The sequence below is a fragment of the Brassica oleracea genome, chromosome C9 (genome assembly GCF_000695525.1).
Source record: "Brassica oleracea var. oleracea cultivar TO1000 chromosome C9, BOL, whole genome shotgun sequence".
Classification (NCBI taxonomy): Eukaryota; Viridiplantae; Streptophyta; class Magnoliopsida; order Brassicales; family Brassicaceae; genus Brassica; species Brassica oleracea.
The window spans coordinates 1,452,641-1,469,376 of record NC_027756.1 but is presented as its reverse complement, the minus strand read 5'-3'; the positions used below and the strand labels follow the sequence as shown (position 1 = coordinate 1,469,376).

Sequence of the window (16,736 nt, the reverse complement as noted above, 5' to 3'; positions counted from 1 at the left end):
TTTCTCTATTTATTGTCAATAAGTATATAAGATTTCAACAGAAATGTAACAGTTAATACACTTTAAATGGAATGAGATTTTGGCCGTGGAAGAAGCCATGGAGAATCCCATTAACTGTGACCTTATCATTTGTCTCCGGAGAGAGTCTCTATAGAGGAAACTAGAACTTAAGAGTCATCTTGATCAACGCCATTCAATGTCTCAGCAGAAAGATGGAGAGGCTCTTTTCTTTCTCTCACTAACAATCCATTAAATTTCAACAATTTCTAAGTTAATTGTTGAAGAAATATTGAACTTCATAGGTCTGAGATTCTGAGTTAGACAGATTCCACAAGTCCTTATTCCATTGTTGTCAAAACATAAGCAAAATGAGGGTCAAATCAGAACATTGGTTTGGTTCTGGGAGGTCTTCTTTGATGTCCCTAAATTATGTTTATAGATATATATACGTAATACGATTAATAATATTGTCTTTTTGAGTGATACTATAAACGAAAAGTCTTGAAAGTTGAAACTGGTTCACGTACTTATTTAATGAACTAGAGGCAGTTTGACCATGCAGAGAAAATGGTCGGTCTCTTCTTCTTAGCCGTTGCCCTCTTCCTTGGAACCATATGGTCATTTAGTGATGGTGATGTCTTCGAAGAGAAGTCTTGAGGCCTGAAACTTACTTCACTCCCTTTTTATTTAAATAAACGGACTTGGGACAGTTTGATCATCGGACAAGAAAATGGCATCTTCCTCTTTGACGACTCCAGTTATGAAAGAAGACGGAGAGTGTAAAAGCTGGGCGGATCTTCCGTCTGAATTGACGTCATCTATCCTGAGCAGGCTCTGCGCTGTTGACATATTGGAAAACGCTCAGAAAGTGTGTACATCATGGCGTCGCGTCTGCAAAGACCCTGCCACGTGGCGTAATATAGACATGGGTAGCATAGGAGACGTGCGGTTCAACCCCGAGATCATGTGCCGTCACGCAGTGGATCGTAGCCAAGGAGGTTTGGTTGAGATTAACATTTGGTATTTCGGTACTGATTCTCTCCTCAACTACGTCGCCGACAGGTTTATAGCTCTCTCTCTCTCTCTCTCCCTCTCTTATTGCTCTTTGTCTCTTTTATAACAAGCGATTCCTTCCAGGTCAAGTAACCTTAGAAGTCTTAAACTTGCATTAGTCCCTCCCATAACAGCTGAGGGACTTACAGAAGCACTTGTGAAGCTTCCATTGCTTGAAGAACTCGATGTCTCGTACTGCGCAGTAGAGTCTCTTAAAGTTGTAGGGCAGTCTCTTCCTAACCTGAAGACACTGAAGCTATACTTTGGACTCGGGCCTCCTGGGTACGTGAATGATGATGATGCTCTAGCCATCGCTGAAACAATGCATGGACTTCGCTTCCTCCAGCTTGTTGGAAACAGTTTAACTGATGCCGGTTTAAAAGCCATTCTTGATAATTGTCCTCATCTGGAACATCTTGATCTACGTAAGTGTTTCAATGTTTACTTTTCCGGAGATCTGGAGAGGCGTTGCTCCGAGAGGATCAAAGTGTTGAGACGACCTAATGACTCGGCTCATGAGTACCCGTGTAGTGTGAGCGTTATCTATCTATTCGATGCATCTGAATTTGAGGACCCCTTCATGCCACATGCTGATTATTACCAGTAACTTTGCAGGTGATGGTGACTATTCTGAAAATTATCTGTTGTGTTCGTTAGTTAAATCTTTTCATTATTTCTGAGGACTTTTCATCTTATACAGCTTGTTATGAAACTATTCTAAAACGTTAAGTAAACCTATTGCAAGTTAGAATCGTCCAAAATAACTGTTTGTTCTGTTTAAAAATCAGAAGAACAAGAAACGCAAAGATGAGCTTTGTATGTAACACTTTTTCTCTTCAGGAAACAACCATCAAAAGTTTAAAATAAAACATGCAAAGTTTGTTGTAGTATTCTGTGTCCTATAAACACAATAAAGTTCTGGTTTCAGAGAAAGCAGATGATGATCTGTTATTATGAATAATGGAGGAGATATGTTCACCATTACGATCACATGACACGTCCAACACGCTAGAGAAGCCTCTCACAAGCCCTGAAAATTAAATAAAACAGTAGAACCAATGCTTAGTTATGAGAAAAAACATTAGAAAAAAAAAATGGAAACAGTGAAGTCTCTCTGTGCCTTCGAGGTCTACATCATTTTCATGAGCAGCTTCCAGCACTCACATTTTGTTACGTGTGAAGAACCATCCTCTGGTGCTTTACAAGGGCCTAAGTTTCTATGAATTTAATTTTTTAGACTCTACTGATGTTTAGTGGCGTGTCTGACTCAGGACTTAAGAGAAGATTGAGAAGAAAAAGAGATGTACAAGCATGTGCAAGTGTATATATATACCTCTAAGGATTGGTTTCCCATTTGTAGTTTATAGGAGATCAGACAAGAGAGTGAATAAGTTTTCGTGTCTGACAATTGAGATATTGATTAAGCAAAGGCACTTCAAAGAAAGCTTTTCTTAGAAAAACCAACTTGTTTAAGAAGTGATATACTCTCTTCTGAGTATAAGTGGAAGCAGCTCTCAACCTTAAGTCTCTGAATCTTATTACAATAAACCTCTGAAGCTATCAATCAAGCTGCAAAGATTTCTGTAAAGTAATATCTTGGAGAAGACGGCAACTAACCCTAAGTGCAATATGTCTCAATTTATAGTGTTAATTTCTCTAAAAAGGGAATGTTTTGATAAGTGAAGAAAACTGAGAGATTGTAGGTTATTACAAATTCGACAAAATCAAAAGATAATTGATTATTTATACATAAAACAGAATCATCAAAGAGCTACAACTATATTCTCTTTGATCACAACAACTTCATGACTAAGTTAAAACACAAAGGCACTTAAGACTACAAATGGCGATGGTGCTGGCACTCAAGAGGAGTAACATGAAAACTCGCAGCATCAAAACAATAATCATATATCATATAGTTAGCTCGAACCCAAATAAGCTGATGATTCTGATGAAGACTCAACTCAGACACAGTTGGCTCATCCCACCAGAGACTCTGCTCTTCTCCACTACACTTCTCTTTGTTTCATCATTTCTGGTTTGACTCAAAATACGGTTTGAGTTATGGTTTGAGTGGCCGGTCCTATCCAGTTTTCAAAAATTTAATCATATCAACGATGAGTTTTTGTCACAACTCATAGCCAAATAGACAACGAGTCATGGTTTCGACCGAGTGGTATAAATTTATAAGATTTTTTAAAACAAATAGATAAGATTTTGTAAAACTTATAAATACTATTTCAGTTTTAAATCAAAGTTAATTTATCATAAATTCTATACCTTTTTTACATTCAAACAAAAACAAAAAAAAATTAAATAATGAGTTAATGAAATTTGGGGCCTAACATATATTTATTTAATTATGGAAGCTTACTTGGTCCACTGGTTTGATCATTCATTAATTTTGTCGATACATGTAAATATTTAATCATTCTGAATTTTGTCGATACCTGTAAATATTTGAGTTTCAGATCTTACAAGAGTCATCGACAAAGGTTTGCAGTCATATATAATTATGGTTGACTTTGAAAGAAATAGAGAGATCTCCTTTGATGCAATCCATCAAACTAGAGAAATCAGATCCTTCAATCATAATGAAAATTCAAAAAATGTAGATTTTTCCTTTCTATTCATTATATATTTGTATATTAACTCATTTTTACATTTTTAGGTGGTTGGTTGGTATAAAGGACAATTGCACAGTTCAAAAACAAGTATTCAACTTCTAGGAGATTGCACTAATTCTTCTCGTTCGCGATCTATATTGTTTAAGGACTTAGCAGACGCTTGTGGAGTTAAAATTAGGCTTGTTATGGGTCATCCAACTGACAACAAGCCTGATTAGTGCAATCTCCTAGGAGTTGAATACTTGCTTTCGAACTCTGCAATTTTCATTTATACCATTCAACCACCTAAACATGTAAGAAAAGAGTTAATAATGCTACAAATATAGAATGAATAGAAAGGAAAATCTACCTTTCTTGAACTTTTCATTATGATTGAAGGATCTGATTTCTCTACTTTGATGCATCAAAAGAGATAATGCCTTATCTCTTTCAAAGTCAACCATAATTATATCGGACTATAAACTTTTGTTGATGACTCTTTTAAGATCTGAAACTCGCTGACACAATAGCTTCAATCTCTTAGTCTGTAGAAAGATAAATATTATCAAATTATCAATCATAAATAAGAACAAAATTCAGAATGACTAAATACTTACAGGTATCATTGACACGAACCCGTCTGGGATTCGATCAGAAAACGATCATGTACACAAGAATTTGTGTGACTGTCCAATTGCAAGAGTATCCTTCTGATTAAAAATTTTCTCTTCACCGCAGTAATAGGAGATATGTTCCATAAATAGCATTTAAAAAAAAATATTTTAAAAATACAAATTTTTGATTAAAAATTCTAAAAGGATGCCCATCTATCAACAAAAACTCTTATTATCCAAATTTCTAAATCACAATCTCAAATCTACAATATTTCTTTATAAAAATGATAACTTTCCATAAATAGCTTTAACAAAAATCATTTTTAAAATACAAATTTTTGATTAAAAATTCTAAAAGGATGTCCATCTATCAATAAAAACTCTTGTTATCCTAATTTCTAAATCAAAATCTCAAATCTACAATTTTTCTCTACAAAATGATTACTTTCCATAAATAGCATTTAAATAAAAAATATTTTAAAAATACAAATTAATACAAGTATTTGTACTAACAAAGACTTGTATTAACAAACGAGGAACTTACCGAAGCACTTGTGAAGCTTCCATTGCTTGATGAACTTGAAGTCTCATACTGCACACTTTTAGCTGAGTCTTTGAAAGTTGTTGGTCAATCTTGTCCTAAACTGAAGACTCTAAGATCATCTCTAACTCATTGCTATTTTCACCTCTATAATAGTATTTAGAGGTGAAATTGCTCCAACCAACTTCTATTTATTCATCTATAACAGAGATCTCTATTTTTTTTCCTATTTTTTTCCTTTATTTATAAAAGAAGAAATAGCATTCCTCTATTTTTTACTCTACATTTAGAGATTACTATTTTAGAGGAATACATTGTTAAGGTAGATGAGCTTCCAACCTAAAATCAATTGGTGATAACTGTAGTGACCCATATATCTTATATATTACTAAGGATCCCTTCCAACTACCAATGTGGGACCTTTCTCCCTAATACGCCCCCTCGAGATGATGGTTCTTTAAGCGTCAATCTCGGAATGTTTGGGCCAGGATCGAGGGCCAACTTTGGGCTGGGTCGATGTGGATCGGGTAGGACTGCGTAGATCGGACTCTGATATCATGTTAATCTAGATGAGCTTCCAATATCTCACCTTCCTCTGTTTTAGAGGTGAAAATAGCAAAATACATTGGAGATGGTCTAAAGCTAAACTGCGTTACAGGCGTCCTCGGTACGTGAGTGAAGATGATGCTCTAGCAATCGCTGAAACAATGCCTGGACTTCGCAACTACAGCTTTTTGGAAACATGTTATCAGACATTGGTCTAAACGCCATCCTTGATAATTGTCCAAACCTGGAACATCTTGACTTACGTCTGTGTCTCAACGTTAACTTTGTCGGAGATCTGGAGAAGCGGTGTTCGGAGAGGATCAAAGTTGTGAGACGTCCTGATGACTCGACTCATGATTATCCATATGATGTATTCTTTTATGATGCCAATTCATTTGATGACTATTACCCTGAAGTTGATTACCCTGAAGATGATGACCCTTATTACCCTGAAGACCATTACTTCCCAGCTACCTTCGACCACTATGGCGACGATCAGTATGATATTGATATATTCGGTTTCATTCAAATCTAAGTTCGTGTTCGCTGGTGAGATCTTTTCGTTATTTCTCAATTGTTTTTTTTATTTGAGGTTCTTCGCGTTATAGACATTGTCTTTTATTTGCGAAACTCTTTTGTTTTATTATATGTTATAATTCAAGAATGCGATTGTTTGAGTTTATTCTGCAACATTAAAGAAAAGAAGCTTATTCCTCTTTAAAAAAAACAGACAATAAAAAACTACAAAGATCATGCAATAATACTTTCTCTCAACCATAAAAATTCTTCAAGAGACATTAATCATCTCTATGGAAGCAACAATATATTCTCTGTGGAAGGAAAGAAATGAAAGGAGACATGGGGGTATACCTACAGCACCAGCAAGGCTTGCAAAAATGGTGGATCGGTTGATTCGGAACCGATGCTTAGCTTTCCGCCAACAAGGAAACTTCAAATTTGCAGCAGGGCTTTCTTTGTGGTTTGCCACAAGATAACCTTCTCTTCATAACAAATAGCTTTTTCTGAGTGTTGATTTTTATAAACTGATGCACTAGATGTAAAAATGGTATTTTCTTTTGAATAAATTTAACATATATTCAAAAAAAAAAAAAAAAAAAACGTGGGTATGGTCCTATACTGCTCCAGGTTCCATTATATGGTAACGATCAGAGAATCTCTGAAAAAAACTAATGAGGTTCTGGAACAAATCCATCAACCGCAAAGTTGCTTGTGGCTGAAGGAATGGCCAAAAGCACACCATCAAGCTCCGGTCTTGCAATGACGTGGCATCCCAGTCGTGATCTGTAACATTTTTTTGTGTCTAGGAACATGAGATACAGATCTTTTCTTTTGGTTTAAGAGATAACAGAGAAAGTTTACGCTTCTGTGAGTCCAAAAGCAAGATCAAGCATATCATTCACCTCCTCATCGGTTGGTTCTTCAAGTTTGTTTTAGTACTCTTTATCCTGTAAATTCAAATTCCAGATACTCTTTTTTAATCAGCAGTCATTAATTGTTTCAGGGAAAGCAGAGGATGATGATGATCTGTTATTATTAATAGTGGAGGGCATGTGCTCTCGCACCATCACGATCACATGACACGTTGAACACACTAGAGAAGCCTCACAAGATTAAAGTAAAAACATTAGAAACAATGCTTAGTAATGAGAAGAAGCATTGGACAAAAAAAAATGGAAAGAGAGAAGTCTCTCTGTGCCTTCGAGGTCTAATATCATTTTCATGAGCAGCTTCCAGCACTGACAATTTTGTTACGTGTGAAGAACCATCCTCTGGTGCTTGAACATCGTGTTTTGTCCAAACGTGTTTGCAGTTCCAAGAATCTCATATTGTGAAACGGTAGAAGATGATTCTTTACTAATCCTTCTTGCTTGACAAAATCTGTCACAACATTAATAAGGGAAGCAAAGAGATAGCTGAGAAGAAAAAGAGATGCAAGCATGTGTAAGTGTATATACCTCTAAGGATTGGTTTCCCATTTGTAGGTTATAGGAATTAAAGAGATCAGACAAGAGAGTGAATAAGCTGTGTCTGAGAATTGAGATCTTGATCAAGCAAAGGCACTTCAATGAAAGCTTTTCTCAGAAAACCAATGATCTACTCTCCTCTGAATATAAGTGGAAGAAGCTCTCAGACCTTAGGTCTCTGAAGCTAATAACCAGAAACTTCTAAGCTATCAAGCTGCAGAGATCTCTCTAAATACCTTGGACAAGACGGCAACTTACCCTAAGTTCAATATGTCTCAATACATAGTGTTAATTTCTCCAAAAAGGGAAAGTTTGGATCAATGAAGAAAACTGAGAGATAGTTTGGTTTTATTGGATCACAAGAGATAAAGAGTGAAGTAAGTTTTTGAAAACCTCCATGGACCGATGATGAAGAAGGTAATCTAAAACCAGTGTAAGATAATTTAAGCTTCAAAGCTCCCTACATTTTGAAATGTTACAATCCAACTAGGGAAGTTGAAGTAGTCTTTGGTAGTGACTTCAGTGTCAAGATTGGTGATATGAGATTATGTTTATTTACAAATTCAACAAAATCAAAAGATAATTGATTATTTATATATAAAAAACAGAATCATCAAAGAGCCACAACATGTTCTCTTTGATCATGACTAAAGTTAAAGACACAAACATTGTCCCTTAGACTACAAATGACGATGGTGCTGGCACTCAAGAGGAGTAACAGGAAACCTCGCCGCATCAAAACAATAATCATAAATCATATGGTTAGCTCTAACCCAAATAAGCTGATGATTCTGATGAAGACTCAGCTCAGACACAGTCGGCTCATCCCACCAGAATCTCTGCTCTTCTCCACTACACTTGCTTAGATCAGCCGTTGTCGGAACCTCGCAAGCATCAATCTTGAAATCTTTGTAAGAAGCAATGAAAGGCGCGTGACTCCAATCCGTTTTCACAAGACCTCCTTGAGTCGCCCAATCATCAGCATTCCAGATCGAACTGTACACTCCCATCGCTTGGTCTTTAGCAAATGGAATGCCTTTGTCTTCAAGATTCTTGTGGACACGAATAGGAGTCTCATCTACCATAAACCTGTAATTAAAAATAAATAATAATAATCATTAAAATGGTCTAAACAAAAAAAAGAAGAGAAAGACTTTGGTAATAAAGAAGACTTACACAACGCTGCGTTTACTCCAGAGGATAGAGTAAGTGTGGAACTCAGTGGTGGGATCGAACCAAAGGTTGAGTCTTTGCTCTCTGTTTCCAACTCCGTTCACGTAGACGTTTGTCTGGACTATGTAAGGCTCGCCCGTCGTGTTGCCTAAGAACTCGAAGTCAAACTCGTTGTGTTTGGGGAATGAAGCCGTTGCTGTGAGGGCATCACTCAGTGTGGCTCCACTTTGTTCTACACAGAGGACAAGAATTTATGCTTCTCTGTCTAAAAAAACCCCACTCTCTCTCTCAGTAGAAACACAGAGACTTTTATTGCTTTTTTAGAGAGAGATGAGTGAAAAACAGAGACTTTATTGCCTTTTTTTAGAGAGAGAAACGAATGATTCTGAGTGTAATAATGAAGAAAAATAAAAAGAAGAAAGGACCATTTTACAGCTCATTGGATTGGATCCAGCTGTACATTTGGCTCTCTTTGGGAGGAAGGAGTCAGAAAGCTCTAAATTTTAAAATCTTTATTCATGCATCAAAGAAAGATATTGATTGGGTTTCACAGTGTTTTGGTCTCTCTCTCTCCTAACTTTATGGGGGAATTCAATTTTTTTTGGTGTTGCAGACATGGATTAGATGGATATGGCAGATGTGACGTCGTTTTTGATGAATTTGAAAAAAAATATAAATATATCTTGAGCTTGCTTTGGTAAATTAAAACATTGTCAAGTTGGGTGTAACTGGAATAGCAACATTTATGTGTGTGTGTACATCCGGGGACTAAGTTGTTGTCCTTCTCTGTCGCCATTAGAGACAGGGAAAACGACAGCGTTTTTGGACTCCATTGAGATTGTCAAATGAAAATCACGGGCGTTTCTTGAATCGAGACAAAACGAGACACTGACGTATTCCTAATCCGAAATGTTTAAAACGATATTAATATATAACTCTAATCATCAGATTTGATGTTATCTCTCTTGCACATAATTATTCAACATTCATTTCTTTTTTAATTTCTACTATAATTTTGTTTTAAAAAATTCAACACCCTACCCCACCATTTATAATTTATATTCTTTTATCTTTTATAATTTAATAGTTACATATTAATAATAGTTTCAATTATAATTAAATTAAATAACTAAAATGATATATCTTTATTGATTTTGTATTTATATCTTAACTAGTTTTTTTAAAATAGTACTAAAATAGATCTAATTAAAGCCTAATAAAAGTTATAGTGAAAATTGATATATTTTATTTGAATCCAAATGAAATGAGAGTAATATCTTTTTATAGATCATAAAAAATCATAAAATTTGATATAAATTTTATTTTATATACAAATTGTTTACTACATAATATTTAAGCTCCAATAATTTGAGAGGAAAAAAATCTCCAAATTATTTTATAACAAATCTTTCCATAATAAAAATTGGCTTGTGTGCAAATGCACTCTCCATCAGTTTCAGCCTCTTATATTTCGACACATATATTTAATGGGTCGAGTCAAACTTTATTCAACTAGTTGAAACTTTTCAACTTCGATTAATTCATGTACGCATTTCATATTATTCAACAACCTCACTGTGAAGATTAAACTGTTGAATCGGTCAGCCCCATTGCTCATAGTCTTATTACACTGTGTTTTGTTCTGTCTCGTGAACATTTGCCGAGCAAGTGGCTTTTTACGGTTTTACGTAATCACGCGCGTGCGTAAGTGAATCGAGAAGCTTGTTTAATACTATGGAGCCAACAACTCTTATCTCAGTCAGACTCATGCGTTTTTAACTATGTCACTAGGTATGTAAAGTTTAATACTTTTCAGCATCATTATGATCACCAATGGTACTAATTACTACAATACATCTTTCTGTCAGTAACTCATGATGAGGTGACGTAAAAGTAAATGAATGCCTTACATGTCACGTTTCCTTTCTCACTCTTCAGAGTAGACTCACAATTAACAAAAGAGGTAATACCCACAATTAATTAACCACACAGAATTTGTCTCGTATGTATTAGAAATAAATTAAAGTAAAAAAAGGTTACAAATAAGAGGCGAGTTTGGTGTTTGAACCGAACTCTTACAAGATAGTATTGAGATCGTTAAATTATTTCTATTCTCTAATTGTTAAGGAGAAAAGCCGATCCTTTGACCACATATCGACTCGTATCAAAATTCAAAATAATAATACCAAAACAGTTACGTTGTGATGCTCTATCAACTAAATCTTTAATATCTTCTTTACTTGTAAATTTTTGACCGAGCTTACTAAAATCATCTTTCCATTCCATTACACGTCAAATTTCTTCAACAACACGTGGATGCTCAACAAAAATAGTAGTACTACCCACAGGTTATCCATTCTCTTCATATTATCCAAACCAACACTCACATCGTCTCCATCGCGAATAAAAACATTTTCAACTGATCAGTCACCACGAGTTGTCGTAATGATTCTTTAATTACTTCATAGGTTTCCCTACCAATAGAATGTAACTTAAATCCAGCCTCTTTGTACATGTATTTTTGACCATCTTCCTGCATATCTTATCCACTAACCCCGAATAAGTGATCTCTTCCATTGATAATGTCTTAAACGATATAGTATACAAGCAACATTCACTTGGAATCCATTCATAACCATTTCCAGTCTGTGAATAATATCCTTCATAATTAAAGTGTATTTTGTGGAAAAAGAATTCATCATTTCTTGTAAAAATAAAATGATAACAATCAAATTGAACGAAGTTATACAATTTAACCATGAAAGTTTTATCTAGTTATATTGTTTTACCAATATAGTTATACCAATTTTTACAGTGTTACAGTTAAACTAATACCAAGTTATGCTAGGTTATATTAATATAGTTTTACCAATTTATACATGTTGTACGATTATAGTTATACATAGTTATACTATTTTATTCATACCAAGTTTTACTAAATTTTCTAATAACTTAATTATGGTTATTACCTTTATTGAGCTCTTTTGTTAATTTTGTGTTTAGAATCCTCTAAAGGTTAAAAGCACCATTATCGGATGGCCTTTCTATCTATTCTAGGATTTTATAATCATTTTTACTAATAATAATCATTTATACTAAACCGGTAGTTCTTGAGTGTTATCATCTTCTGCTGCAGCCGCTACCTTCTCTACTCATTCAAGAGTAGTTAAATCTAACTCATCCATCATAGAAAGGAGAGAGTCCATCGCAAATCCAGAGCAAACTCATTCAACTTCATTTCACGTTCAATATCATAAGCTTGTTGGCTAGAATTGACCAATACCAATTTAGTGTTAGCATCTTTATAAGCACCATTAGCTTTCTTCAATTCTCTATCAGCCTTCTTTGTCTTCTTCATCACTGAACAAATAGATGATCATTTCTGCCTCTTGATATTTGTCACAAAGCACCATTTGTAAAACCTATCAATCAAACCTAACCAAGATAGAATCAATTCAACTAACAGAAGAACATATGCTGGAATCAAACAACTTGATTTTAATCGAGATTTCTCATGCTTTCAAGACTAGATATACAGTGAAACTTATATCAAAAAATAGAAGACGTGCATTTGGCCTGTCGTTTGAAGAAGAGGAGGGTGTTGGTGCATGATCAATAGTTTCATTATTATTCAGTTGCCCAAATTTTGTTATATTTCTTTTGTTATAGTATGATTTTGTTTATTTCTTCAACAAATTTTGTTAACTAAAAAAGTTCAAACTCATAGTTACTAATTGGTAGAATTTCATTTTATCATTTAAATTTAATAATGTAAAAGTAATTATATTTAAATATTAATATAATATTTGTTAGAGAATTAGATAGAGAAACCATCCAATAACTGTGCTTTTACCCTTTCAAGGATTCTAAACACAAAACCAACAAAATAGCTCAATGAAAATAATAACCATAATTAAGTAATTAAGTAAATCCACTTTTTGGATTAATACAAGCATCTAACAGCTTCCTGGTTTCCAAACTAACGCAATAATCCACTCATTTGGATTAATACAAGTTTCGGAACAAGGCAATTCACAGGCTCTTTCTTATAGCTTCCTCAATTTTAGGAAAGTCATTAGTGTTTAGCTAAAATAAATAAAGATTTACTTTCTTGATTTTGATAACACTGATAAGGAAAGTTTACATGATTGTATTCCAAGAGGCCAGCCCAAGAAAATATTTGAAGACGAGAGACAATAAGGACTCATCAAAAGCTGTGTCCAAACCTGTTCATATCAGTTGTGTTGGACCAAAAGAAACTTCTTACCAAATTCGGTTTAGTTATCTCCATGACGCTACGTTCCTTATGTATGTACATCAATATCTTTATTTATCAAACAAAAACGTTGATCTTGTTACTTGCAATACAAGCAAACATAAAAACATGGAATCTTTCTTTTACTTGGACAGCCTATGCTTGTGAGTTCAAACATGTTTCAATTGGTTTCCAGAATATAGAGTTCTTTCTAACAAATTATACATGCATGTTTTTATCTAACAAATTTTTTTTTTGTATGTGTGGTATTACCAGCTGCGATTCGGTGATTTATAACATCATCATGCCTGCTGTCATCATCGGCGCAGTTGTACCGTTATTCTATCATCTCGAGAAAAATAACGAGTACTTTTCCACGCTATCATTCCTAATATTGTCCCAACTGGTGGCATTTATATTCCTGCTTATGTGCCTAAAAAATTCCTAAAAAATTGGCCTGAAGCTCTAGCTTAGGGAAGTTTGAGTGTGTTTGGTGTTACTGCAATATTCTTACTACTTCGTCTAATTTCTCCGGTCCTAGCCATGAGAACGTGCATACCAATTCTTTCGTGGCTTGGAATTACCTTCATCTACCAAGCAGTTTCATGCTGCTGTAAAGCTATTGAACTCGATATTCTACTTTTTGTTTTAGTTTGCTTTCTGTTGTAAGATATATTTACTCTATTCATCTTAAACTTATGTAGATGTGCAGAAGATTCTGTAGATCGACCTGGAGAACAAAAAATAGGATTTAGACATTGATATGAGAAACAAAATGTGAACACTTCTATCAGTATGGAAGATTACACGAGAGGGCGAGCATAAGAGTTTAAACTGGAGCAAACCGAACCTATCTATGGTCTCCCGTGTAGTAGATCTAATTGAATCTTGCATGTTGTAATATTGATGTCTACTCAACATACGGAGACATATAGACAGAGATTTCATCCTTACAATAGTGAATTAGATGAGAAACATGCAAAGATTATTTTTTGCATTTATGATCCTTATAAGAAATTTACTAATTTATTAAATGTTTTGTGTACTTGTATTTTTAGAAATTTGAAAAAACAATTGGAATGAGGGTTAATAAACTTACATCAATACTCTCCTTTCACCTCAGAATTCAAAATCGTGTAAAGGTACCTAACATGTATATAATTCCTTACCGAGTTGAGCAGTGTATTGTTTCCATGTATGTAGTGATTTCACTTGAATTCTCCATGTTGATTTAAAAGGTTTAAAATCACTGATGTTAGATTTTGGTTATTGAACCCATAACGATGCTGAAAGTCGTTTGAGATATATTGCTTTAGGATTGGTGGTAGGTTTAGTTGATATGTTATGTCTATACTATAAGAGCATCTCCAATGTATTACTCCATTTTCTATTCCAAAATAGAGTAATTCCAAAATGGAGTTGAGTTTTGCTCTAATGTATTACTCAATTTCCTACTCCAAAATATAATATTTTTAATATATTATGTTTTATGTTAATAAAAAATTAGTAATATCATCTTTCATTTATACTATTTGCAAAATAGTCCATTTTCATATGTATGATGTTTTATGTTTTATGTTTTATATCATATATATTTTGTATGGTGCTTATCTTTTATTTTTTATATGTATGGTCTTTTATGTTTTATATTATATATATTTTGTTGCATAAAGTAGTTCATTAGATGGATATTTATATAATTAAGAAATATTAACAGTAATTTTTATAATATATATAGTTAAATAATATTTATATATTTATTTATAATAATATTTTATTAAAAACGAAAATATTTAAATTTGGAAGACCATTTTATAAATAAAAAGTTTTAACTTCATTTTGGATTAATGAGTTGGTTTACTCCATATTTGGAGTAATCATATCTATTACTCCATTTTGGAGTAGATTTTGAAGTGGAGTTGGAAATGATTTTATTGCAAAATGGAGTTTGGAGTGGGTTTTGGAGTAGGGTTGGAGATGCCCTAACTTATAAGGTATTGATGGTAGGTTCTAGGGTTATCGCTGAACAAAATTGTGAAGTGAATATATTAAGAATATTCTAAAGCATAAATATATTTAAAGATCTTTGTTGTTAAATAAGTTTACATCTTCTCTAAAAGCACAATATAATATACTTTCGGCTAAGTCTTAAAAAAAAAAGGCAATATATTTCAATTTTCCTGATTGTGTTCATAGTTTGCAAATCTTTATTGTTGAATAAGTTTAAATCTTTAGAGATAGAAAGATTTGATCCAATATCTATTATTTAGGGATTTATTTCTATTTTAATTTGCAAATAATAATAACTAAATATATTGTTTGTCATATATATCTTTTTGATGATATTAAGAAACCTTTAAATAATAATTATAATAACATATCTTTCAAAGCTCGAGATTTTATTAAACCCAAATATAAAATAATGACGATATTTTTTATTTTATTTGTTTCAAAATTTTGTAAATTAATTAGATGAACAGTTTTGATAATTATATTGTGATTAATATAAAGATGGTTTTCATTATATTTTAAAATAACATAACCAACACTATTGTATTTGAATTACTTCTCCAAAATATTTTCAAAAATTAAAACCAAGACCATTATATTTGAATTTTACTTAGATTTTTATACATTAACAATATACGTATATGGTGATGTCTAATATTCCACAAGTAGATGTTAAATATCATACAGATTATAGGTAAAATAATAGAAAATGGTATCGTATACATATACTATCGTTACATGCGAATCTATATTCATTTAAGGAAACAGTATAAATCGCTAGGTAGCTATAATTAATTTCTATAAATTTTTAGATAAATTTAAATACAACGGCATGGCTGTAAATATTTGCAAAAACACAAGAAAACCTCAAAAAAGTATTTTTTTTTTTTTGTTTTAATAGTATAGACTAGGTAGATATAGTTAATTTCTATAAGTTTTTAGATAAATTTAAATACCAAAGCATGGCTGTAAATATTTGCAAAACACAAGAAAACCTCAAAAAAAATGTTTCGTGTTTTAGCAGTATATATATGCAAACTTTTGATTTTAGGTATCACTATTTTATTATAATATCCATGATACGCATGTTTTATTATAATAATACTATAAACCAGTGATGGCATTATCTAGTACATATAATAGCTTACTATCATTTATTATATAAGTAATAATAAAGTCTCTATAATATTATTTGAGAAGTCACTTTCCTACGTAGCGCGCTTATATTAACTCTCACGATAGTCTATTACGATGATATTCCCAATGAATCAAATAAATCTAATTATCATTATCCAATATTTTATTTATTATTTATTTAGGTTTTCTTTTTCTTTTTTTTGTTAAATAACATATATAATAAATAAAAATTTAAAATTTTTAAAAAGAAAATATATTTTATATCGTGTAATTCATAATAAGGAAACTTCACAAAATAATTTTGATGTTAAAGTAGAAAATTAATATTCCCCTTTAAAAGATAATCTTAAACAATATAATATATATTTTTAAAGCATTAAGCATTTTTTAAATCAATATGTTTTTCAAATTATTACAAAAAAAAATTAATTTAATTTTTCTTTTTCGTTTAGGTTCCCTTTTATATTTTTCAAATAATATATATGATAAATAAAATATTTATAAATTTTAAAACGAAAATATTATACATATATATTGTGATTTCATAAAAAGAAAAGTTTAGAAAAATAACTTTGATGTTAAAGTAAGAAATAATCTTCCTTTGTAAAATTTACCGATTATGTTTTTATGCAACTTCGTACCTATAATCATTTTATTTTGTTATTTTATTTTGAAAATTAACATATACCAAATTACTAAAAAATCAAAAATATATTAACTCATCTAAAATGAAGAACGAAACTAATACAATGAATACAATTCATACGATTTGGTTGAATTAGATTAAAAATAATTATACTTTAATTTGAAGGAATA

At 32.3% G+C, this 16,736-nt stretch overlaps 2 protein-coding genes across 2 annotated transcripts; one reads left to right on the top strand and one right to left on the bottom strand.

Annotated features, from left to right (window-relative positions):
• Positions 1 to 730: 730 nt before the first annotated feature.
• On the top strand, positions 731 to 5,895 carry LOC106314066 (F-box protein SKIP19-like). Its single transcript, XM_013752012.1, has 3 exons — positions 731 to 1,062; positions 1,138 to 1,402; positions 5,545 to 5,895. Exons 1-3 carry the CDS (start codon positions 731 to 733, stop codon positions 5,893 to 5,895), a joined length of 948 nt encoding a protein of 315 aa, XP_013607466.1.
• A 2,012-nt stretch (positions 5,896 to 7,907) lies between these two features.
• LOC106314065 (xyloglucan endotransglucosylase/hydrolase protein 9) lies at positions 7,908 to 11,876 on the bottom strand. The gene is made up of 3 exons (XM_013752011.1): positions 11,762 to 11,876; positions 8,522 to 8,750; positions 7,908 to 8,434 (listed from the first exon to the last, which is right to left on the bottom strand). Exons 1-3 carry the CDS (start codon positions 11,874 to 11,876, stop codon positions 8,026 to 8,028), a joined length of 753 nt encoding a protein of 250 aa, XP_013607465.1. The 3' UTR covers positions 7,908 to 8,025.
• Between the last annotated feature and the right edge of the window lie 4,860 nt (positions 11,877 to 16,736).

Bases quoted from the DNA above. Each gene is read 5' to 3' on its own strand.
- LOC106314066 (XM_013752012.1), top strand. From the start codon at position 731: ATGGCATCTTCCTCTTTGACGACTCCAGTTATGAAAGAAGACGGAGAG. The intron at 1,063-1,137 runs GTTTATAGCTCT...GATTCCTTCCAG, and splicing joins CTCAACTACGTCGCCGACAG to GTCAAGTAACCTTAGAAGTC. The intron at 1,403-5,544 runs GTTGGAAACAGT...TCGCAACTACAG, and splicing joins GACTTCGCTTCCTCCAGCTT to CTTTTTGGAAACATGTTATC.
- LOC106314065 (XM_013752011.1), bottom strand. From the start codon at position 11,876: ATGAAGAAGACAAAGAAGGCTGATAGAGAATTGAAGAAAGCTAATGGT. The intron at 8,751-11,761 runs GTGAAATGAAGT...TCCTCTGTGTAG, and splicing joins ACAAGCTTATGATATTGAAC to AACAAAGTGGAGCCACACTG. The intron at 8,435-8,521 runs GTAAGTCTTCTT...TTTTAATTACAG, and splicing joins TGGAGTAAACGCAGCGTTGT to GTTTATGGTAGATGAGACTC.